The following is a 26,079-nucleotide window of genomic DNA, read 5'->3' as shown; positions in this document are numbered from 1 at the left end:
TTCAACATGTATGGTTTAAGGTCAGTGGAGGATTTTTGCCTGAATCCTCCAGATCTGCAAAGTGGGTTGGTCCCCCCCACCCCCCATTCCAGACACTGCAGGTAGAAGGTGCCCTGATTCAGAATCACAAACTATGTAAACCCTTTTATAGAAAACAGCCATGGGGGACTTCCCTGGTGGCGCAGTGGTTAAGAATCCGCCTGCCAATGCAGGGGACACAGGTTCGAGACCTGGTCCGGGAAGATCCCACATGCTGTGGAGCAACTAAACCCATGTGCCACAACTACTGAGCCTGCGCTCTAGAGCCTGTGAGGAGCCCATGCACCGCAAGCTCGCTGCAACTAGAGAAAGCCTGTGTGCAGCAACGAAGACCCAACACAGCCCTAAATAAGTTTATTTATTTATTTATTTATTTATTTATTTATCTAAAAAAAAAAAGAAAAGAAAACAGCCATGGAAGCCTCACAGAGACATGCGAGATAGATGTGATGTCTGGTTTCAGCAAGAGGCAGACATGGGGTCTGTTGATCTTCACTCTGCCTTCCCTCAGCACTGACAGATTAACAGTGGAGAATTCCCACATGTTCCCTTCTCTGTTCCCTGCCCCATAGACTTGACCGGGGGACAGAAGGATGCAAGGTGAATTCCCTCCAGCTTGTAACTCCTCCCACTGCTCTCCCAGTGTTTATCGGTTTCCTGAGAAAACAATGTACTGGAATAAGAATGGGCTTTGGAGCCAGACGGTCCCGGTCCAGTTCTTGAGTCCACCATTTGTAATGCAATTGTGAATGTTTATTAAGTGTTCGCTGGCGTGCTGGGCATCACGCTAAATCCTCTGCATGGCTGTGTAACCTGGGTATGAATCATAACCCCTTGGTGTTTCTGATTTCTTATCTGTAAAATGGCAATAGTAATGCCACTCTTCAAGGTGATTGCGATGAGCAAAGATGATGTAACTGAGCCACCTGTCCTAAGGTTGGTCCCAGTAGCGAGTGGCTGAATCTCTCTCTTCTTTGCTTCTTCATAACTGCGTTTTTACAGCTCTGGCTATGAGAATGGCAAAACATGTTAAAAAATACTCAGTATAGTCAGGGCTTGTTAAGTCCACTTTTAAGGCTATTTCCATGGAAAATTGTGTGCATCCTGTAGTGGGCTGACTGATGAACTTGGGCACTGGAAGTTTGGAAAATTACCAGGTCATTCTGTCCATTTGCGACGAGTTAATCTAACCTAGGATTAACAGAGCAAGTGTTAAGAAAGGCTATTAAATCGTGGTGGGGCTGGACAGAGGGAGGCGGGGGAGGAAACCTAGTGGGGAAAAGGAAGGTGTTTTATGTCCCAGGTAATTGAGCCTGGTTGTCTTCTTTTACTGGGTCATTTAGGTCATTACTCACTTGACAACTTTTCCTAGTGAACTCAGATAAAGGAGATGCTTGAAATCAAACAGTCATTTAATAGGTGTCGTTAGGGCTCAGCACTATGTGATATGAAAGTAAACAGAGATGAGAAAGGTTTGAAGAAATAGCTCTGTATGGTATTTTGGCATTTTTACCTCTGCAAAAAGATAAGGTCTAGGATCTTTATGCCTTAAGAATTATACAGAAAGATACAAAATAGGGGGCTTTGTTTATTTTTAAAGTACAGATATTTCCTCCATTTTTATGACAGTAGAAAGCCCTTCTCGGCTCTGGCATATTTGTGTGGGCTGGTCCATTCACCCGGAACGCCTTTTCCCTGTTCTCCACCTTTCTCTTTATGACTTTCTCTTCTTTCCCTTCATGTCTCCCTCAGACACATGTACCGCAAGAAGCCCCTGAAAGCTGAGTTGGGTGCCCTCCTGCTGGTCCCCATGGCATCCTTTTTTACTCTTAGCCCCTGTCACACTATATCGTTATGGCCAATGGGTCTGTCTCACCACCCAAACTGTAAGCTCCACGAAGACAAGAGACTATCTTTTATTTATCATATCTCCCACTAGCACCTGGCTCATAGTACGTAATAGTTACCCAATAAAGTTTACTGAATGAATTAATGAGAAGATGGATGGATAGTTGGATGGTTGAATTGTAGATTAGGGCCGACTTCTATAAAGGCAGTCAATCAATGCCCAGGGACCTCTAAGCCAATTGCTGCGACTCAAGGCCCTACCTAGAAGCTTAAAATCCTGAAGATTACTTGGCCTGCACTGGGGTGTATCTCACCAGGATGAAGGGCGAAGAGATTGAGGGAGTGAGACAAGTTGGAGGCCCCTCTTTTCCTCCTTCAGGGTCCCCATCCCTCAGGCTTCTAATGACAAAAATAAGGTAACACAACATGCAATTTTTGTCTTTAAACATAGCCTTAATGAGCTAAAATGCTGACATTTTCCAGATGTGTTTTCCCTTTACTTGAACAGTGATTCCTCTTTCTTGCTGATAAGATTCTGGTGACCCAACATGGTAAGAGGCAGAAAGATAAGTTCTCCCTTCACACATCTCCCTTTGAAGTCTGGAGGAACTCGCTCCACTTAAAAAAAAAAGGGAAGAAAGAAACAAAAAGAATATTCAGTGAAAAAGAGGTTTCTCTGGAGGGGAAGTTGGAAGGAAATAAAATAGAAACTCCTTTATTTATCAGAGTTTGCAAAGGCAGTTCCATGGTGTTTTCCTCAAAACTGTTCTTTACTTCTCCTTTTATGTCACTTATGCAGCTACAAGTTAGGATGTAACTTAAGCTCCTTCCAGAGAATTTGCTGATCAAGTCAGAGGATTGCTGAGTCACCCAGACAGGTCAGTACACTGGCTGTGACAATGAGGCATGTCAGCCACTTTACAGAAAGCACATTCTCAGACAGTTACAGCTTGGTGCACCCTCTGTCCTGGACTCTTTATCATCGGTCAGTGAAGCTTCCATGACAGAAGCCACCTCCTAAATTTAGTGGGTCATTTTTCCTCCAGAACATTCCCTGAACAGGAAAATCCTAGTCTGTGGTCCTGCCCAGCAGGCATCTACCTTAAGGGAATTAGGATAAAGATGAAAGACAGACATCTGAACCTTTTTCAGTAAGAACCTCCTCTGATGCAACATTCCTAGTCATAAATGTCTGCCTTGCTGCTTGGCTCTGCCAAGGTGGCAGTTACAGCTGGATAAGTAGGCTTTCAGATGTGCATCAGATCACAGTGTGTAGCTGTTGTCAGAATCCATGATAACACCCTATAACCAGATCTTCTGTATTTTTGTAATGAAATATGAAATAGTGTTCAAGGTAGAAATGTCTTTATTACATCACGAAGGAGCATAACTGGTATTACTGGGAAGTCGAGGTACCAGCAGGGGGCGTGTTTCTCAGGACCACAATCAGGCTGGTACAGACTCTCGTGAGCACCCGGCAGGAGCTCTGTGCTCTGCTCTTGTTCCCTGTCCCCAAGGCCTGGGCCATGAGCTACGTCTCTTGGATCCTCCATGTCCAGCTCTGGGCCACAAACCTGGCAGATACTTGGTAAACATCTGAGGTTGATGACTGTAAAGGGAAGATAAAGAAGACATAGTCCTTCCCCTGAAGGGACTTTTCTTGGAAGAAACCATATTTAGGAAAAAGAAATACTGGATGAAAGGCAATGTGGAATTATAGGCAAGCATGGATTTTAGAGTTAGATCTCCTGGGCTGGTATCCCACTTAGTCACTTATAAGCTGTGTGAAGGACTTCCCTGGTGGTCCAATGTTTAAGACCCCGTACTTACACTGCAGGGGGCGTGGGTTCAATCCCTGGTCAGGGAACTAAGATCCTGCATGCCGTGTGGCCAAAAAAATAATAAACATTTTAAAATTAAAAAAGTAAAGTGTAGATTTTTACCCCCCCCCAAAATTAAAAATAATAAGCTTTGTGACTCTGGACAAGTTACTGAACATCTCTGAGCCTCAGTTTTTTTCATCTGTAAAACAGCAGTCATAAGGATTAACTGCAGTGACGATGCAGTGCACCTTGCAAAGAGTAGGCAATCCACAGAGGCTGTTTTTATTGCCATTCAATTAAAGGGTCCATTGGTGTGGAATCAGATCATCAGGCAAGGCTTAGCACGATGGGCTGGTGAGATTTGGAGTAGACCTTAAAGGACGGGTGGAATCCAGACAAGGGAGAAGGAGGTTAGTGGCCCAGGCCAGGGAATGATACCAACATGCTTTTATAGAAAAGGTATTATTGTCAGATGATCCTAGAGAATTGAGTTTTGGGTACGTAAAGAAGGGCAACACTTCAGATATGACACCTAAAGCAATGATACTTTGAAGAAAAATTCTGTCAAGAAACACTTTCCAATAAAGGGGAGCCTGTGAAAAAACAGACTGCTCGTGACCCTTCTGTGTTTCATGTTTGTTTTCCTCATATGAGAACAATCTACAAACTGAGGTCTCCCTCCAAAGATGGGGAGTTTCCAGGGTCAGAGAGGATGGTCTGCCACTATTTTCCTGACAGAATTTGTGCTAATGAGTTAAGAGTAAAAAAAACAGCGAAAATGCTATGTGCTATTACAGCAAGTGTTACTTCTGGATCTCCGTCAGTCTAGTATTTTAAAGCAGTTAGCAAGCTGCCAGTTTTGCAGCCCTCAAGTTTGCAGCTTTATACCCAGATCCTCTGTTTTTAAACACAGACACACAGGCAGTGGTGCATGTAACCAATTCATAATCCTTGTGGGCGGGGCAAAGAGTTTCCTAGCACCAAAGAGAAACCTAACAGGTTTTTGGTTTTTTTTCATGAATGTATTTATTCCTTTTACTCTATACAAACCTGAATTAGCTGTCTACGACAGTTCTGTGTTTTTAAAAAGTAAAATGGAACAAAAATTAGGATAGAAAATGACTGCCTGTCAGCATATTCAGAGGTTTCTTTGGCTTCCAGCAAAAAAGGTCAGGACTTAAGATCCTGTGTGTGGTTTGAGGACAGACTGAGGCATGTGTTTGATTTGAGGATCAAAACTGAACCTAAACTTGTAAACATTCGTTTTTTTTTTTTAAAGGGTAGCTTTGCTAAAATGCAGATGAAACATTTTGTTCTTCCCATTTTCCAGGGATTTAGGAATGTGCATGCCTATCAGACAACCCTCAGATTATTATAACTGTACCTCTGTGTTTATATAGTCATCTTAAAAAAAACGATAATTATTCAACTAAATGCCATACTCATTGCCAGTGTCGAGGCCTCCCTGCATTGGGTGGTTTATACGTTTGTTTGCATAACCTCTAGCTCAGTCGATTTTTTCCACAGGCCTCAGCAGCCAGCAGGCAGATTCTCATTTATTTAAATAAACGGTGTAATGAATAAGTATGTGATGAATACCTACTACGCGCCACACACTGAGCTAAGAGCTGGAGATAAAACCAACACAAATTGTCCTGCCCTAAAGGGTCTTAGAGTAGAGAAACCATGACAACGCAGTGACGAGAGTCCTATAATCGGGAGAGAGACCCCTGCAACATAAACTTCAGCAAAGATTTCCCACAGGACGTGACCAGCTGAGTCTTGAAGAGCAAGGAGGGCTTAGCTTGGGGAAGAGGCCAGGGAAGAACATTCTAGGTGGGGAGAAGCATGCATGGAAAGGCTTGGGGGAGAAAGAGCATTTGGTGCAAAGCACACATTTCATTATGACCAGACTATATAGAAGCTTGAGATAGAGCACGACGAGCTTCTCCAGCTTCTCCACGCGTGGGAACATACTTCTGCTTCCTGATGGGAGCCTGGAGAATCTTCTCACGCAGTCCCACTTGGGTGGAACGCTGCTGAATAAAATAGACTGGGTCCATTGGCTGATAAGTAATATATAAAACATATTCATGCTTAAAAAATTGGTCATTATTTTTTAAAAAGCTATCAATACCAAGAGGGACAGTCAGACTTGATCCCAAGCTGCTAGAGGTTGGATCTCACAGGAGTTACTTCTGGAGGGATATACTCTTATTTGACATTTATTTTTTATTTTTTCACTTAGTACACTTTATTTTTTTCTATCTTTATTTTTTTATTGAAGTATAGTTGATTTTCAGGTGTACAACATAGTGACTCAATTTTTTTATAGGTTATACTCCTTTTAAAGTTATTACAAAATGATGGCTATATTTCCCTGTGCTGTACAATATATCCTTGTTACTTATTTACTTTATACATAGTTTGTATCTCTTAATCCCTATCTTGCCCCTCTCCCCTCCCGTCTCCCCACTGGTAAACATTAGTTCTCTATACCTGTGAGTCTGTTTCTGTTTTGTATATATATATTCGTTTGTTTTATTTTTTTAGATTCCACATATAGGTGATATACAGTATTTGTCTTTCTCTGTCTGACTTATTTCACTAAACACGATACCCCTCAGGTCCCTCCATGTTGTTGCAAATAGCAGAATTTCATTCTTTTTTTATGGATGAGTCATATTCCATTGTATATATATGTATATAGAGATATATATATATATATACACACACAAACCACATCTTCTTTAGCCATTCTTTTGTTGATGGTCACTTAGGTTGATTCCATATCTTGGCTATTGTAAAATAATGCTGTTGTGAACATTGGGATGCATGTATCTTTTCGAATTAGTGTTTTCATTTTCTTCATATATATACCCAGCAGTGGAATCACTGGACACATGGTAGTTCTGTTTTTAGTTTTTTGAGGAACCTCCTTACTGTTTTTCATAGTAGTTGCACCAATTTGCACTTTCACCAAGAGTGTAGTAGGGTTCCCTTTTCTCCATATCCTTGCCAACATTTGTTATTTGTAGACTTTGAGGATAGCCATTCTGACAGGTTTACACCTGTCAAGGTGTAAATGAGATATGAGATATCAAGGGGATATCTCATTGTGGTTTTGATTTGCATTTCTCTGATGATTAATGATGTTGAGCATTTTTTTCACATACCTGTTGGCCATCTGCATATCTTCTTTGGAAAAGTGTCTGTTCAGATCTTCTGCCTGTTTTTTTGTTTGTTTGTTTGGTTGGTTGGTTGGATTTTTTTTGGTGGTGGTGGGGATCTCCTGGAAGATGAGTTACAATGACATGGCTTGAGTTGTAAGGAACAAGAGACAGTTGTTGAAATGCGTCCATTCCAGATGAATAGGGAAACACTGAAGTCTCAAGAAATGTTGCATTGAAAGGATGAGAAGAAAAAGATGCTGAAATCAGAGAGAAGGTACACCATGTCTTGAAGTTCTGTGGTTTATAGCCTCAAAGATAGAAAAGTAGAGTAAAACTGGGTGATGCTGATTTCAAAAGGAGGAAAGGGTTAAAAGATATTTCAAAGATAAGGATCAAGATGTGCCAGAGGTAAACAATTATGTCAATACCTACAGTCCCCACTAGGGTGGACCTCCAGGGAAGTGGTGGTATTGGGAAGGAATCAGGTTTTCATTTATATGAAGAGGTACAATATTAGAGAAGGTAGAAGATGAAAGAGATTATGACATAGGATGGATCACTGTTAGGGAGAGTAAGAGTTTTCTTCTTTATAGACTAGAGTTTATTGACCTGGATATTTTTATTCCAATAATACAAAAGAGGAAGGCTGGTATAAAGAGAAAGAAATAGATAAAAGTGAGTCTGACACTGCAACTTTGGAATTCAGGGAAGCATCGAGGATGCCATAAATCAATTTAAAAAAAGATATATATATATGTGTGTGTGTGTATACATATATGTTACATATTTATTCTCTATTTTAAATTACAATAAAGTATAATTCAGTAAGTTTGGTGTTTGTATAATAAATCTGCCCGTTTTTTTTTTAATTTATTATTATTTTTTTTTGCTGTACGCGGGCCTCTCACTGTTGTGGCCTCTCCCGTTGCGGAGCACAGGCTCCGGACGTGCACGCTCAGCGGCCATGGCTCACGGGCACAGCTGCTCCGCGGCAGGTGGGATCTTCCCGGACCAGGGCGTGAACCTGTGTCCGCTGCATCGGCAGGCGGACTCTCAACCACTGCACCACCAGGGAAGCCCAATCTGCCCGTTTTTTAATTGGCATGTTTGTTTTATTGATATTGAGCTGCGTGAGCTGTTTATATATTTTGGATATTAACCCCATGGGTCATATAATTTCCAAATATTTTCTGTCATTCAGTATGTTGTCTTTTCATTTTGTCACTGGTTTCCTTTGCTGTGCTAAAGCTTTTAAGTTTAATTAGGTCCCATTTGTTTATTTTTGCTGTTGTTTCTTTTGCCTTAGGAGACAATTCACAGACATTTTAGAATGGTAAACTTAAATTCATAACCATGGACAATTACTGCCTTCTGAGAACGAATAATGACAGTGGCTTTAACACTGCATCACTAACTTTCCCTATCATGTACAATCAGGAAAATGCTGGGAAAAAAGTCTTCTTAGTAAATTATTATTTGGAAACCCACTTAGGCACCTTCTTGGGAACTGATAAAGATTCACATGTCACTATGGAGAAGCAGATTTTCAAGCCTCAGTGATGAACTCATGACAGAGAGTAGCAAACACCCTTGACTTTGCATCCCTTTTACAACAACTTTATGTATAGACTTGAGCTAGATTTTCTTTGCCATGGAATCTTCTTCCATATAATCGAGTTACACCTACCAAGAATGGTAGGGAGTCTGATAAGTGACAAAATTTTGTGTTATGCCTCCACCTATGGAAGTTAATATAAAAAATAACACAGATTGAGGATTTCTATAATACAAAAAATATTTAATGAGTTGCATACAGTTTCTAAAATCTCCAAGCCAATACAGAATCCTGAGAACAGCTTTTAAGAACATACAGTTCTCAACCAAGTAAACTACCACCGGGGTTTACGACAAGTACGTTACTTATTTTTCTAAAAGAATGGCTTTTTCCCTATATTTGATTTCTTTTATACTCTTTTTCTTTCACTCTGTTTCCTTTATTCTGTAATGAAATGCTCTCTTGTTGAAACTGAAAGATAAAATATGGGCAGGTGTGTGTATTAATCCATTGATTTCCAAATCTTAGTTGTAGAGAAAATGGACAGTGTTACAGGTGGCATGGAGACATCTCGCCAAACCTATGATGACAAGCTCACAGCAGTGGAAAGCGACCTGAAAAAATTAGGTAATCTGCAATGAGAGTGAACTATTAAGTTGAATCCCCTAACTCAACTGTATGTAAATGACCACAGCTTTTTAGAATGACATGGCTCTAAATTCACATTCACCCAGAAAGACTTTAAACTTTCATGTTGTGTGTTGAATCTTTCCTCATGATTTAATTCAAAGACTTTAAAATTTTAAAGTTAAGGACCAATTTTGGAGTTGAATTCTGCTCCCCAGAAAACACTATTATGTGCCACATAAAACCTGAACACCAATCCTGATCAAAAAGAACCACAAACACCCTTTATTAAAAGCTGTTTTATGAAATACTCAGTAAATTCCTATTTGAAATATTTTAAACTTCATAAAAATTTGTAGAGATTAATTAAAAAAATAAAAGATACCAGCCTATTCTTATCCTGTGATTTTTTTCAATTTTTTAAAAAGGAATTTTGATGAATTAAACAGAAGGTTATTGCCTTCTTGACGTCCTTCCCAGTGCTCTAGAATCAGGCAAATTCCCCCTCCTTTGAGATAAGTGTTCACCCAAGTTAGTCTGTCCTAGTACTCAGTAGCCTTTCCAATTTCTGAGGACCCAGTTTTAACAGAGAGATGGATTTTACTACTGCAGTGCAGTCTGCATATCCCACAAGTTTTATGTATGAAATAGAGCACATCCCAGTTAGGTCTCTGGGATCTGTGACCTCACCTGAACACTTCTCCATCCCACCAATCTGAGTAACACACGTGTCTTATTCCAGGGGACCAAACTGGGAAGAAAGCTCTCAGCACCAACTCAGAACTCTCCACCTTCAGGTCAGACATTCTGGATCTGCGTCAGCAACTTCGTGAGATTACAGAAAAGACTAGCAAGAACAGAGATACGCTGGAGAAGTTACAGGTGAGCGGGGATGCGCTGGTGGACCAGCAGAGTCAGCTGAAAGAAACTTTGGAGAATAACTCCTTCCTCATCACCACTGTAAACAAAACCCTCCAGGCATATAACGGCTATGTCACAAACCTGCAGCAAGACACGAGTGTGCTTCAGGGCAACCTGCAGAGCCAGATGTATTCTCACAATGTGGTCATCATGAACCTCAACAACCTGAACCTGACCCAGGTGCAGCAAAGGAACCTCATCACAAATCTGCAGCGCTCTTTGGATGACACAAGTCAGGCAATCCAGCGAATCAAGAATGACTTCCAGAACCTGCAGCAGGTTTTCCTTCAAGCCAAGAAGGACACAGATTGGCTGAAGGAGAAAGTGCAGAGCCTGCAGACGCTGGCTGCCAATAACTCTGCCTTGGCCAAAGCCAACAATGACACCCTGGAGGACATGAACAGCCAGCTCAGCTCCTTTGCAGGGCAGATGGACAACATCACTACGGCCTCCCAAGCCAATGAGCAGAACCTGAAAGATCTGCAGGATGTACACAGGGATGCAGAGAACAGAACGGCTGTCAAGTTCAGCCAGCTGGAGGAGCGCTTCCAGCTCTTTGAGACCGACATTGTGAACATCATTAGCAACATTAGCTACACGGCCCACTACCTACGGACACTGACCAGCAACCTGAATGAAGTCAGGACCACGTGCACGGATACGCTGACCAAACACACGGATGATCTGACCTCCTTGAATAACACACTGGCCAACATCCGTTTGGATTCTGTTTCTCTCAGGATGCAACAAGATTTGATGAGGTCGCGGTTGGACACTGAAGTGGCCAACTTATCAGTGATTATGGAAGAAATGAAGCTGGTGGACTCCAAGCATGGTCAGCTCATCAAGAATTTTACAATACTACAAGGTAAGCGAAAATTCTGAATTTGTGTTTGTATTAGTTATCTATGGCTGTGTAACAGATGACCCCAAAACTCGGCAATTTAACACAATAAGCATGTATTATCTCATAGTTTCTATGGATCAGGGATTCAGGAGCAGCTTAGCTTAGCTAGATGGTTAGTAACTCTCATGAGTTGTGGTTAAGATATTGGCCAGGGCTGCAGTCTTCTGAAGCCTTAACTGAGGCTGAGGATCTGCCTCCAAGATGCTCATTCACATGGCTCTTGGCTTGTCAGCTGTTGGCAGGTGGCCTCGTTTCCTCACCATGTGAAATTGCTTGAGTATTCTCACAACATGGCAGCTGGCTGCCTCCAGAGCAGGTGATCCAAGAGAAACAGAAAGAAGGAAGCCACGATGCCTTTTATGACCTAGCCTCAAAAGTCACATACCATCACTTCCACCACAGTCTCTAATTTAGAAACAAGTCACTAAGTCCATCCCACACCCAAGGGGGAAGGGAATTAAGCTCCATTTCTTGAAAGGAAGCAGAAATAACTAAGAATTTGTGGACCATGCTCAAATGTGTTCCATTAAATATTTGTGGGATGAAAGATTGGTTAACTTGGATTTTCTTAGTGCCTAGCTATTTCAGTGCCATTATAAATCAGACTCCTTTGGAAGGAAGATTAATTCTTTTAGATCATGGAGTTACCATTAAGAGATTCCTACTTCTAAGTGTCATGAGCAGATGGATGGTTGGCCATTACAGTAACTGTTAACACCACAGAGGAGGGGAATAATGGACTTACATAAAAATCTGAGTTTTGCTCTCAACCAGATCATCCCTATAAATTAAGCCTACTTAATTTGGATTAGATTAAGCCTACTTCTGAAGATTTGCAGCAACCATATAGTAATAGTATTTTCAGTCATAACTATTTTCACAGGGTTTAAGTTGAAAGTACTGAGTGGAAGATGCTGTGCTCGGCACTCTGGGGTGTACGAAGAAGACCAGAAGGTCTTTGCCCTCATGTAGCTTAAAATCAAGAGAATTTTAGGGCAAAAAGAGACTGGCTATAAGCAAAAGTAATCCTGATTTTCAAAAAAAGGGGATAAAGGTAGAGTCTACACACTGTGTAGAATGGAGAATTTGTCTTCAAGCCCAAGAAAAATTTGAGAAGAGATTATAAAAAGGATAATTTTTGAGTTTTCAGGAATGCAGTCATCATCGGAATGAATTCACTAAGAAGAAGCCTGGTGAACCTAATCTTATTTCCTCACGTTAACAGAGTTAGTATATTGTTTAAACTAGGAGAATGAAAAGTAGCATATCTGGATTTCACCAAGGCACTTGGCAGTGATACCCTTGAACAAGATGGAGCACTCAGTGCTGGCTTATAGCCCAGTTAGATGGGTTTATTGGTTGTATTCATTTTCTGTGCTGCATAGCAAATTACTAAAAACTCAGCAGCTTAAAACACCCACTTCTCATCTCACAGTTTCTGTGGTCAGGAATCTGGGCACAGCTCAGGTGCGTCCTTTGCTCAGGGTTTCACCCAGCTGCAGTCTCAGCGAGGAGCTGTGGTTTCATCAGAGTCTTGACTGGGGAAAGACTCATTTCCACACTTCTTCACGTTCTTGGCAGACTTCATCTGCTTGGACTGTAAGATCGGCTGTCAGGTCCTAAAGGCCACCCCCAGTCCTTTGCCATGTGACCATCTCAAAACATTACAGCTTCTTCAAAGCCAGCAAGGGAGTCTCTCTCACTCTAGTTGGCAAAGACAGAGTCTTATAAATGTAACCTAGTCAAGGGAGCGACATCCCATTGCCTTTGACATATTCTATTGGTTAGAAGCAAGTTAGAGGTTCCATACTTAAGGGGAGGGGATTATACGAGGGCATGAGTCATTGGGAGTCACCCTGGGATGTGACTGCCATACTATTGAATGACTGAGTATAAAGAGTGATAGTTCATGAGCCCCTCTGAGCCTGGAGGCATATCTGGGTGGCAGATGGCAGGGACCTGCTCAACAGCTTTGCAGGGACTCACTTGAGGACGTGGATAACCTGGTCATCCAATACTTGTGTGACATGAAACTGGATATACTGTTTAATGGGTGATAGAATCATAATCCAAAATGATCTGCAGGGGCTGGCATAGTAAAGAGATGCCAACAAAGTGAAATAAATAGGGAAGACATATAGGACCTGCTCGTACATAGAAGAGACCAAATACTAGTGTTGATGGGAGGGCATGGCTTGGAGGAAGTGTGCAGGAAAAGTGTGGGGATTTTAGTTGACTGTAAGCAACTAAATGTGTCTTCCAGGGAAGTTAATGTGATCTTTGACCGTATTAATAAAAATATGATTTCCAAAATGAGGGAGGTGATATCTTACTCCCTTCAGCATGGCAAAACCACTCCTGGTGGATACTGCGTATGTTGGGGAGCCCCTTTCAACAGGGGCGCTCACAGACCATCATGCTTGGAAAAATATGACCAGGATGATGGGGTCTAGAAACGATGTGCTGTGAGGAAGGACTGAAGGACCTGGGAACTTTAACCTGTAGGAGAGACAGCTTAGTGGGGAATAAGGCAGCTGTTTACAACTATTCAAAAGGCCAGCATGTGGAGGAGATTTTAAATGACATCGGAGGTGCTCCAGAGGGTGAAACAAAGACTAGTGGGTACTCATTAAAGGAAAATAAAGTCTGGTTTTTGCGGTACATGGGCATCTCGCTGCTGTGGCCTCTCCCGTTGCGGAGCACAGGCTCCGGACGCTCAGGCTCAGCGGCCATGGCTCACGGGCCCAGCCGCTCCGCGGCACGTGGGATCTTCCCGGACTGGGGCACGAACCCGTGTCCCCTGCATCGGCAGGCGGACTCTCAACCACTGCGCCACCAGGGAAGCCCAAATCTTGGTTTTATATAATGTTCCTTATAAAAATTGGTGTTGCCTGAGACTGTAGTGGGTTTCCTGAACCATAAGCATGCCCCAACTCTAGAGAGGTTGGACAGTGCCCATCAAAGTATTGTAGGTATGAGTGATACTCGGAATAAAGAGGTGGGCTTTCAAATGACCAGAAGGTTCTTCAGTGCTTGATTTATTTTTTTCCCTATTCTTCCTCAACCTAAATTCAGAATGAGGGCAGATCTCAGCAGACGTGCAACCTCAGAAAATAAGAGCTTTCTCATTGTCTCTTGTTATACCTTAGGCAAGTTGTTATACCTTAGGCAGTCCTATCATGGTATTCTGGAGATTTTCTAGCTATAAATTTCATAGTTTTATTACTCCATGGGTTTAATTGTTAACTTCTCTTCTACAAGGAAACTTCTGACATACTTAGTTTACAGACAGTGCGGCTTAACAGCTAAGGAAGGGTATGAAAAGCTCATGGTTGGAGATTCAGAGCCCGGCTCTAACTTAGTTAATGTTTCCATTGTTCTGATTATTTTTATCAGCTGATACTAAGCGTGAGAGGAATGAGGGCTTTTCATGAACCATCTTGGTGAGTCCTAACACCCACTCTGTATGGCAGGTACTCAGAAGATCATCACCTGTTTACAGATGAGGAAACTAAGGCGTTGAGAGGTTTAAGGAACTTCCTTAAATTTACAGAAACGATAAGTAGCTAAACAGGATCTGAGCCCAGTGCGTCTGGTGCAAAGCCCATGGTGCGAACCCCATTGATAATCACAGCAAGTGCACGCCCCCCTCCCAGCCATCCCGAGGGAGCCTGTGAGGGCAGGGAGATGGGATTTCATTCTAAGTGTGAAGGGGAGTTTTAAGGAAGGTGGTGACATGACCTGATTTATATTTTTAAATATAAAAATATTTGTGTTTTTAAATATAAAAATATTTACGTTTTTAAATACAAAAATAAATGTTCTCTGGGGGGAGAACAGATTCTGGGGGAGTGAGCCTGGAGGCAGGGGTCCAGTGAGGGGCAGTGGACCAGTCATGGGTGATGTGGGATGGATGGTAGCAGTGGAGATGACAGAAGTGGGTCTCCTCAGTCAGGAGGAATCATGGAGGTAGAATCAAGGACAGCCCTGCCCTTCCCTGGACAACAGGCCGTGCCCACCGGCGTGAGGAATTCGCGGGCTGGAGGGGCTGTGCAGTTTGGAGTCTGTGCCAATCCCATCTTGACTACGTTTGGTGCACAGCACACTGGATTTCCCTCCCCGAAGTGTCCCAAGCCCAAAGCGGCAGCCAAGAGGCACCAGTACGTCGTAGGAGTCGGGGTGCTGTGGACAGAAACTGAACACGGGGTTAGGGGCTGCTGCCTGCAGGTGGACGAGGCTCACGGATGCATCAGCCATGGAGAGCAGGGGAAAGGGAGGAATGGGTGTCTCCTAAGTGTTTGGCTTGAGCACCTAGGCGGATGGCAGTACCAACCAGGAGATGCAGAAAGGGAGGTCTGTTTAGACGTATTAAGTGGGAGATGTCTCTTAGGGTGAGGTTCCTGGCTCAGTGTCTCTGAAAGCCCTCAGAGTTTGGTTTCTGAATGGTATTTTCTCTTTTTCATATGCTTTCCCATTTACATTTATCCTTGGTCTTCTCATTACCTGCACTTTCTGTGAGTTGACCTGAGAAACTTCTCAAGCCAAGCCACCCCCTTTCTATTCAATGTGTTCAACTTCCTCCAGGACGGGAATGCCCACTGGCGATTCCAAGAGAACCAGAGACTGGGGGGAGACCCCCACTTCCAAATGCAAGCGTTTCCTCCCCCCCTGCATCTCTAGCGCCTTTCCTCGTTCTCTGTACGCACATCCCACCCCTGAGGATGAGGGACAGATGGGATAAAACAGGAAGGAGCAGGATGGGATTAACACTGGCTTATGCTGGGTTTGCCTCTGCAAGATTCAGAATACACTGATGCTTTCCAGGAAATTCTTGGTGACGTGCACTTCAAGAACCCTAATGCTTCTGGGACATTTCAGCCACAGGAGACACTTGCCTCATTAGGCAGTGAAAGCTGAAGCTGACTGATTAGATGGCACTGAAACCAGATGATAATGTGGAACTAGATATTAAGTCATATGTTGAATCCTGATAACAATTATCTCTACATCCATAAACCCCCAAACCTTAAGAAAGCCTTATTTTTTTTTTGTTACCAATAATGTAATGCTTTTTATCCTAATTAGGCACATGGAGGACTTCATACTCATAACACACACTCTTGGGTGGCAAGTTCACCTCACATCCTGAGCTATTCTCTGCAAGCCATGCAGGTGTAAGTCACATCCTCCTAGTGCAATCAGACAGTTCCCTGCACCTGCTGTTCTGAGAGAAGCACAAGGTTTAGTGGGTGAGAACAAAAGCTCTAGAGCCTGATAGCCCTGGATACGGGTACCAACTTCCTTAGCCTCTCTGTGCCTCGGTTTTCCCATCTGCATCTACCTTTTAGAGTTATAAGGACTTAATGAGATAATGTAAATAAAATAGTGCAGTGCCTGACAGGGGGTTAGCTAATATTCATACCCAAGAGTGAGTTTGTTCAGTTCCTATCCAAGACTTCCCTCCACTGGAGCCCCAGCCAGTACATCGCTGTGGAAAACAACAGCTTCATGTGCACAAGGACTATAGTTGTACCATATGGGTCCAAAACTACTTAACTACTGGCTTCCTGGTGCCCAGCCCAGGAGAGGAATCACACTCGGTGCTGCCGACCCCTGGCTTTCACTCATTCTTTAATCCACTTTTTTAAAAAATAATAGGAATCACACTCGGTGCTGCCGACCCCTGGCTTTCACTCATTCTTTAATCCACTTTTTTTAAAAATAAATTATTATCATTATTATTATTTTTGCAGTACGCGGGCCTCTCACTGTCGTGGCCTCTCCTGTTGTGGAGCACAGGCTCCGGACGCTCAGGCTCAGCGGCCATGGCTCACGGGCCCAGCCGCTCCGCGGCATGTGGGATCCTCCCGGACCGGGGCACAAACCCGTGTCCCCCGCATCAGCAGGCAGACTCTCAACCACTGTGCCACCAGGGAAGCCCCTAAATAAATTATTTTATTTTATTTATTTTTGGCTGCGTTGGGTCTTTGTTGCAGTGCATGGGCTTTCTCTAGTTGTGGCGAGCGGGGGCTACTCTTCGTTGAGGTGTGTGGCTTCTCATTGTGGTGGCTTCTCGTTGCGGAGCACGGGCTCTAGGCACGCAGGCTTCAGTAGTTGTGGCATGTGGGCTCAGTAGTTGTGGCACACAGGCTTAGTTGCTCCATGGCATGTGGAATCTTCTGGGACCAGGGCTCGAACCCGTGTCCCCTGCATTGGCAGGCGGATTCCAAACCACTGTGCCACCAGGGAAGTCCCTAGTGGACTTTTATTGAGTGTCTGCAACATGCCAGTCATGCCAGTGAGCACTTGGATAAGTTGTCTCTGTTCCTTGTTATAGCTCCTTAAGGTAGGGATCGTCAGCATCCCCATTTGCAGGGAGGGGGGCTGAGGCACGGAGAGCCTGAGTAACTAATCCAAGATCAAGCAGCTAGTCAGTGGTAGGTAGTGCTAAACTCGGGTCTGTCTGGTCCCTTAACCCATGCTTCCACACAGTACCCTGCTGCCCTCGGATGATTCAGGAGAAAGATGGCATGTTTGGGGAGGTTGAATACACGAGAGTTTACCTTCAGGAGAGCTATCAGTTAAGGCTTCAGTGAGAGACTGACATTTGATCTGGACCTTGAAAGATGCACAGGAAGGCTGGACAGCACACATAGCAGGACAGGGCATGGAGCAAAGTGGATGAGGCATGAGGCCTCGATTCCTCTCATTGTCGACCCCACCCCCTCTTGATACTCTTCCCTAAACAAGACCACTTGTCTGGGGAGCCTTGAGAGTAGGCAACTCAAAGGCATCGATGTAGACCGTGGCCAGTTGGTGAGAAACAGTGGTTTAAGTATATCCTTCTCTGTGGAGAGAGAGCTTCCATGGCTTTCCAGAAGCCTGACTGTCTTGAACATGAGGTCAAGAATCAAATTCTTCTTCAAAATGATTGCCAAAAAATATCTCTTAAATTTCCTTTTAATTTGTATATTCCTTTTCAGCTAAGTGAAGCAGGACCACTTTTTCATATGTGGGTGTTAAATAAATGTTTGATTAATTTCATTGCATGCGAAGTAGATTTTTTTAATGAGAAGAAAAATATGTCAGATTATATTACTGTTTTCTTCTATCTTCCAACCCAACCACTTGTGGTTCTAAAACAGTCTCTCCAAGATGTTGAATGGCAGTAAGAATTGGAGTGGTTTCTCTACTTTCTGTTAGGCACCAGCAGTTTTGTTGGAAAACGAATTGGAAAGTTATCTCTGGCATAGGACACAGGGCTGGGCCCTTCTCAAGGCCTGCAGTTTGGTTGTTAAAGCGGAAATGGCACAGTGATTTAGTCTTCTGTCCTCTTTGGAGCTGCTTGTTTAGGGGATTCGTGTGTTCAAGGCTCTGGGCTCTGAAGCCTGGGAACCTGGGGAGAAGGTTTTGCTGGCAGTGTAAACACGGTTGCTCCAAGTTCTGGTGTCGGTTATATACAGGCATTTCTGGAGCCTTTGGTGGCTTTATCAGCAACATGGGTATCCTGGCATTTCAGAATCCCAGGCCAGCCACCCACTTGGCCTTGGAAGCAAATCTCCAGTTTGCTCTTCTGTATGAGACATCATGTCTGCCTCACATGTAGTGTTACATTTTCTTGAGTCTGAATTCAAATTGTTATCACATGAGCTCATAAATACCTCCCTCATCATTTATCTCAGTGTTCTCAGTTTTAAGGCACTATGGATGGCTTATATTTTATTTTCACTTCAATAGCTGCCTAATAAAAGATTCAAGTAATACCTAAAAGCCTGGGATCATCTAGATGCCAAAACCATACCAGCATCCCAGGGCCTAGAGGAAGATATACTCATGGCATTAACGATTGGCTTTGTAGGGGGATCCAGTGCTGACTTCTGAAATGGTTTTAGCTCTTTTTCTTAGTGATTTTTATTTATTTATTTATTATTATTATTATTTTTTTTGCAGTACACGGGCCTCTCACTGTTGTGGCCTCTCCCGTTGCGGAGCACAGGCTCCGGACGCACAGGCTCAGCGGCCATGGCTCACGGGCCCAGCCGCTCACGGGCATGTGGGATCTTCCTGGACCGGGGCATGAACCCGTGTCCCCTGCATCGGCAGGTGGACTTTCAACCACTGCGCCACTAGGGAAGCCCTCTTAGTGATTTTTAAAAAGAAATGATTAGCAAATATCTATATCTTAAGGAGCAAAGTACCGTCTTAATGAGCCAAGTATATGAATGAATGAATCCCCTGGGTATGGGACACACAGAATACGTTTTCACATAGCCCAGCATCTGTAGGCGGAGCGCCAGCCTCCTGCTCTAGCTCTGCGGATGGGGCAGCTGGGGATGAAGACATGCGTTGATAATAGAGTGCTTGCTAGGAGTTTATCCACAGCCATGAATATAAAACTTTATCTTAAAGAGAGAGATAACCTATTTATGATGGATGTAGTTAGTGCTTCGTATGAAAATTTCAGTTTTTATGCTAATCCAGCTAGGAAATCCATCACAAGTAGGATTTTAGACTTTATCAAAGGCAAAATCTTGCATCTTCTCCCAGTGTCTTATTCCCTTCCTTCTCAAGATTTGGAAATTAGCATCTGTTGGTATTTTGTGTTGACTGTGGGATCCGTGTTTTTATGCTGTTCTTAAAATAAGCCACGATTCTATGTGGAGAAGGTAGGGCCATTCAAGCACAACTTCGGTTCAGAGGGAAACAGCTGAATACGATAAACTACCTGACCCCAGAAAGAAATAAGATTCACGAAAAGCTGTCTCCCCAGGTAAGGGAGGTCTTGGATTCATGTAAGGAGGCAAAGAGAGAGTTGTATGTCTTTGGAATTCTGTCGGAAACCAGAGGAGGGTGTTCTGGAACAAATACAAGTCCCTGTCACATGGGTCTGTCAGAACATTCAGAACAGGGAGACAGGCCCCGGAATGGGCACTATTTCATGGCTGCAAGTGAACTCATTTCCCGTAACTTGCAAGTATAGCACCAACCCCAGATGTGAGTGATCAAGAAACACTGATTATTGGTAAATCCACGAAGAGGATAAGGATAAAGAATTTCTAAAGCACTTGAATTTCCCAACAGACCTTCCTCATTATTTAGATTTCTTAAGGCTAAACATAGAACATAAACAAAACAGAAGTAGCTGAGGGGGAAAAAAAAAAGTTACTTTTATTTTTGCCCTTATTCTAAATAAATTAGATTTTTGTTTGTTCGTTTTGGCCTATTGTCAGTATTGTTCCACTAGAATCTTCCATAATGCTACATCTGTTGTGGAGGAACACACATGCCACCTTACCTGCTAATAATCTGTAAGACACTATTTCTCAACTACACAAAGGAACTAAGTTATTTTTTTATGAGTGAGAGCCCTTTTTATTTTTTAAAATTTTTATTATTTTTTAAAATTTATTTTTGGCTGCGTTGGGTCTTCGCTGCTGTGCGTGGGCTTTCTTTAGTTGCGGTGAGCAAGGGCTACTCTTTGTTGTGGTACATGGGCTTCTCATTGCGGTGGCTTCTCCTGTTGTGGAGCACGGGCTCTAGGCATGCAGGCTTCAGTAGTTGCAGCATGTGGGCTCAGTAGTTGCGACGCATGGACTCTAGGGTGCACGGGCTTCAGTAGTTACGACACGTAGGCTTCAGTAGTTGTGGTGCACAGCCTCTAGAGCTCAGGCTCAGTAGTTGTGGCGCACAGGCTTATTTGCTCTGCGGCATGTGGGATCTTCCCAGACCAGGGATCGAACCCGTGTCCCCTGCATTGGCAGGCGGATTCTTAACCACTGTGCCACCAGGGAAGCCTCTAAGTTATTTTTTTAAAGGAGACTGATCTGGCAATGAAAACCCACCCTCCATGTCTTTACTAAGTGGTTTGGCTGTTTAATAAGCCTCATCAAGTTAAACAGAAAAAGAAAATCTGTTTATCCAGATTGTGGATAAAAGACCACTAGATCAATTCTGAAGTGTGAGTAGAGTCAGGAAAGACATCTCCCCATGGTGATTCCATACTGGCAGCCAGGGTTACCTGGCTACATATCAGGTAAACCTGATATGTAGATTGAGTGGAGCTGTACTTCTTGGAATGAGGTGAGGGACACCAGGCAGGACACCGTTCCCCCAAAATCTCTCCCTTTTGGTCTCTGCTGGGGCCCATAATGTTGGCATTAGTGCACTGGGCTGTGATGCCCATTGATTTGATAAACACTTGCTGGATAATGAGTATGGCCTATAATCTAGCTGCTAGATGGGGAAGGATCCTCGAGGAATAAACAAGGACTAAAAAATCATAAAAGAGGAAAAACTTCCATCTGGAGTGACCTGGGAGGATTACATGGTGGGTGAACAGGAATTCTCCAGATGGATATGGGCAGAGAAAATTCTAAGAGAAGAAATTTGCATAAGTGCAGGGGAGGATGGAATAAACACATGTGAGGCCAGGTCATGAAAGCCTTGACATCAGGTGATCGAGAAGGGGCTGAATATTCTGGAGCAGGTGGAGACCAGAGTTATGTGTAAAGAAGGCGAAAGATGCAGAGTGGGATGAATGGAGAGGAATCAGAGGTAGGAAGAGCAGTTAAGAGGTAACTGTGAAAATCTACCAGAAAGAGAGGGGCAGGAGGGAGAGAGGAAGAGAGAGAAGACTCACACTAGGATGGTGATGAGATGGTTGTGATGATGCAGTGGGATAAGGGATGGCGGGAGGAGGACGTGAACAGCAGAGATGACAAGGTCAGTGTAGACACACCAGGTTGGGGGTGCTGGCGGGACATCCCAGAGAAGATAGACCATCCGACTATGAGATGGAGATAAGGACCCAGAGCCCAGGGGAGCTGATGAGAGAGGAGTCAACAGGAGCGGGTGGAGAGGAGTCAATGAAATGGGCTCAGGGAGAGGGGTGCTTCATCCCAAAGCCTCCCACTTATGGGGTAGATAACCCTAGAAAGAACGCACTGAAGCCAGTGCTAGCCATTGGCATAAACTCGCTTACAGCTCTGTAGAGGGTCCTGCCAGTAAGTCCAGGGGCACGTCATGGGTAGCCTCAAGTAAGGAAAGCTGAGTCCAGGACCTAGGCTCCTGCTAAGGGGCGGCAGAGATGGCAGGCTGGACTTGGCCATGGATGGTATGTGGGCGCAGTGATGTCCATTAGGGCCTGGGATGGGAGGGTGCAGAGATTCCCCCTACTGAGGTGGGAAAGGCTGCTTCACTGTTCCATCCCGACCAGCCGGTGGGGTGTGCTGGTGCAGGGGAATAGGAAAAACTGTGGGCGTGCAGAGTCCCACCAACCCAGCCTTTCCCCCGCACCTGCGCCCTTCCAGCCTCAAAGGCTGTCTGCTTCTGTCCAAAGCATGGGTGTGAAGCTCTTACACTTGTTCACGAAGAATAGTGAGATCTCAAACTCTAAGATTCTGGGCAGCAGAATATTTGAGCACAGTGCCCTACACGATGTATCCATTTCAACACGAGAAGCCCTGAATTCCTGTCCCAGCTCCTCTCCCAGACGGTGACTGTCCGTGTCTTACTCCCCTGGGTAGATCTGTCCTGAGTCACTAAGTAACCTTGAACAAAGAGCTTGGTGTCCGTGGCCCTGCGTGTCCTCAGATGTGCTGTGGGAATTCTCTGTCATAGACGAAGGTCAGGTGACATAATGTATGTGAAAGTACCTCACACTGTCATTTTCTATACAAATCCTTGTTGTGATGTATTTGTGTGACATCCCTGTTACCTTACCTACCCCTGAGAACTCAGAGAAAACAAAACAATCCCATGTTATGTGAACTTGCTTTTGGAACAAGAAGGGATGAACAGGTATTTGCCTTCTTCTCCCAACCTTTTTTAGGGGGAACTGCTTTTTCCTCCTTTGGTAGAAAATGGTGTCTTTTTTTCTCCCTTGCCAATTAGATGGTCCACCTCTTTTTTTCTCTAGTCTACCTTCCCTATTTGCATCATTAGACTCTCTGGAAAAAATGAAACTGATCCTCCTTAGCTCTGGCCCCGAGAGCACTTCTCATGGAGACCGCCCGTCCCTGCACGCTGGTCCACGGTGAGGCTGAGCCCTGAGGACAGCAGTGTGCCCGCAGCACCGCTGAAGGGGACAGGAGCGTCAGTGGAGGAGCAGAGAGGAGAGGCCGGGGCGGTGTGGTGCAGGAATTACAGGATAGGGCCCGCAACGCTCGATGGCATCTTTTTGGTCTAATTCTAAACCCCTTCTCCCCCACCTTACATGGTGCTTGTCATATAACAGGTAGTTCATAAATATTCATCACATCGGTGGAAAGAGGAGGAAATAAGAGGGAAGGGCATCCCGATCTCAACCCGCACATGATCTCAACCCACACAGCCTTCCTGCTGGTGACAAAATGGTCCCAGATGACCAGAGGCGTCCTGGATTTCACTTTTATGCCTTTTGTCTTTTTTTTTCTTTTAGGTCCTCCTGGCCCCAGGGGTCCGAAAGGTGACAGAGGACAGCAGGGACCCCCGGGTCCCACTGGCAACAAGGGACAGAAAGGAGAGAAGGGGGAGCCTGGCCCTCCCGGCCCGGCCGGTGAGAGGGGCCCGATCGGGCCGGTCGGCCCCCCTGGAGAGCGTGGTGGCAAAGGCTCCAAAGGCCTGCAGGGCCCCAAAGGCTCCCGCGGGTCCCCCGGGAAGCCCGGCCCTCAGGGCCCCAGTGGGGACCCAGGCCCCCCTGGCCCACCAGGCAAGGACGGACTCCCAGGCCCCCAGGGCCCCCCTGGCTTCCAGGGACTGCAGGGCACCGTGGGGGAGCCTGGGGTGCCCGGGCCAAGGGGTCTGCCGGGCTTGCCTGGGGTGCCGGGCATGCCGGGTCCCAAGGGCCCCCCCGGTCCCCCGGGCCCATCAGGGGCGGCGGTGCCCCTGGCCCTGCAGAGCGAGCCAACTGCAGCACCCGAGGCCAACGGTAAGTCTGAGCCCCACGTACCTGGGGATGGGTGCCCCCGCCATGTGTGCCCCCCACACTGCATTTTATTGGAAGTGAAGGCATCGCACAGGGTGGCCTCCGCCCCCGCTGCTCCCACGGCCCCGTGCCAGGCGGTGGTGCTCAGGCACTTGTGTTTCTCTCTAAACAGCACCAGGCCCTCCAGCACTTGTTTATAATTAGCTGAGTCGGATCCTCGGGGACAAACTGGTCCCAAACATTTCCTTCAGGAAAGTCTGAGGCTGGCCACCCTGGACCCGTCCCTGTCCTCATTTTATGCCCTTCACCTGGGGATGGATGACCCGTGGTTAACGTGCAGATGGAACTTTCTGTTCCTGAAGCCAGATCGTATTTCTTTTTGAGAAGATGTTATGGCGCCTTCTCGTCCTTTGATAGTGAAACCTTTGGTCAAACCCTGAGTGTTGGGTCTGCAACCTTTGACCCACACCCGATTCCACTTGGTTTCCTTCAGTCCAGCTCAGTCATGTTTGTTCCATGAGCCTAGTTCTAGTTCTGGGCTCTCCTAGCCACTTGTTTACAGGTTCCACGTGATTCCAGACTGACATTGAACATCTGTGCCTGTGCTTTTTGTTGCTGTGTCTGTTATTTCTGTCATTGTAAAGACGAATCCAGACACAGAGGAACAAAGGCTCAGGGTAGATATTTTCCAGATTATGTAGTTTTAACTACTGTGTATTCTGCAGGCCACTTTCCTGGACTAGTCTTTGCTCCCAGCATGTCCCCAAACGTCAGTCACTGGCTTGGCACATGGACGTGGGGAAGCAGGGCCATAGCTGTGCCTCTTAAACGCAGCTGAGGAAAGGCATAGTGCTTTCTCTCTCTCTCTCTCTCTCTCTCTCTCTCTCTTTCTCTCTCTCTCTCTCTCTGTGTGTGTGTGTGTGTTTTAATCAATACTTTTAAACTTTGCATTCCTAGGCTGCCCGCCTCACTGGAAGAACTTCACAGACAAATGCTACTATTTTTCGGTTGAAAAAGAAATTTTTGAGGATGCAAAACTTTCCTGTGAAGACAAGTCTTCACATCTTATTTTCATAAACACAAGAGAGGAACAGGTATGTTTGCAGCATACTTATAGTTGGGGAAAACTGTAATTTAAGGATCGTGACACCTGGAAAGTACGTGCTTACTGAGGATTCAAAGATATCAAGAATTCATAGTCACGTAAACACAGAAGGCTGCATTATGGAGATTTGGGCTATTTATCCAGTGACAAGAAGCATTCATGGCATGGGAATTAGGTCCTTATGCTTCCACCTGGAAGGTCTTGCTTTATCAAGCCTGGAGGTGTGTGGCTTTTACCGGTGGCCATTGAAAGAGCCGTAAGCCTGGCAGGCCGGCACCAGGCCCCTGTGGAGAGAGAGGCAGAGAGGCCTAAGCACCGCAGGGGTGGGGAGGGATGCAAGAGACCAGACGTGTGGCCTCGGCACAGTCAGGAAGAGCAGAGGAGGCCCTGGGGCAGAGCCCACACATGATAACAATGGTGACCACTCACTAGGCCCCTACTGTGTGCCAGGCACTGTATGAGGCATTTTCTCTTAGAAACCTCACCACATCCCTAGAGCTTACGTGTAATGTTACCCCCATCTAACAGATAAGAAAACTGAGGCCCCGCAAAGTTTAAATGATTAATACATGATGAGACAAGTAAATGCAGAGCTGAGATTGAAACTGAGGTCCAACTAGCAACAATACCAATGCTCTTTCTTTAATGCCACACTGCCCCAGTGGCCTCCTTCCTTTTCCTTAAGTGTCTCTGGCAGACATGACCCCGAAAACAGATGCTTCTGCAGTAATCGACTGGGAAGGAGCATCCATAAGACAGAAGTCAGGTACCTGGGCTTCAGAACACACACACCTGGGCCTGATCCCAGCTCAGCCACTTGTCATCTGTCTTAGGTTGGTGGTTGTAATGGCTCAAAGACACATTGTATGTGACACGTTGGACGTGGGACCTGGCCCAGAGGAAGCGCTCAATATTGCCGTGGCTGTTACTGTTGTTTGAACATGGGAGGGAGGGGTGGTGGAAGGGGGTGGAGCCTGGTGGGATTCATCGAGTGGTCTGGATACTTTAAGGGAGAAAGAGCATCACTTAAATATTGCTTATAAGCTTATAAGAGGACAAAACGTCAAAGCCCCCAAAACAGTGCAAAACAAGTGCAGTAACGAGAGGACAGCAAAAGCAGTGTACAAATTCTGACAAACATCCTTTTTTTGTGAGACAGCTTTATCTTATTCAAATC

General features: G+C 44.9%; 1 protein-coding gene across 2 annotated transcripts in view; it reads left to right on the top strand.

Moving 5' to 3' along the window:
- COLEC12 (collectin subfamily member 12) overlaps window positions 1-26,079 on the top strand; it is a 192,622-nt gene that overhangs the window by 147,921 nt on the left and 18,622 nt on the right. For both annotated transcript variants that reach the window (XM_024757941.1, XM_024757940.1), the window contains exons 4-7: window positions 8,967-9,065; window positions 9,808-10,854; window positions 23,312-23,800; window positions 24,755-24,891. In XM_024757941.1, the coding sequence (XP_024613709.1) occupies window positions 8,967-9,065; window positions 9,808-10,854; window positions 23,312-23,800; window positions 24,755-24,891 (1,772 nt within the window). The remainder of the gene's footprint in view (window positions 1-8,966; window positions 9,066-9,807; window positions 10,855-23,311; window positions 23,801-24,754; window positions 24,892-26,079) is intronic.

The sequence above is a fragment of the Neophocaena asiaeorientalis genome, unplaced genomic scaffold, assembly GCF_003031525.2.
Source record: "Neophocaena asiaeorientalis asiaeorientalis breed wild unplaced genomic scaffold, Neophocaena_asiaeorientalis_V1.1 scaffold142, whole genome shotgun sequence".
In the NCBI taxonomy this organism is placed as follows: domain Eukaryota; kingdom Metazoa; phylum Chordata; class Mammalia; order Artiodactyla; family Phocoenidae; genus Neophocaena; species Neophocaena asiaeorientalis.
Note: the sequence above shows the minus strand (reverse complement) of the source record. Positions and strands in the feature narration are given on the sequence as shown.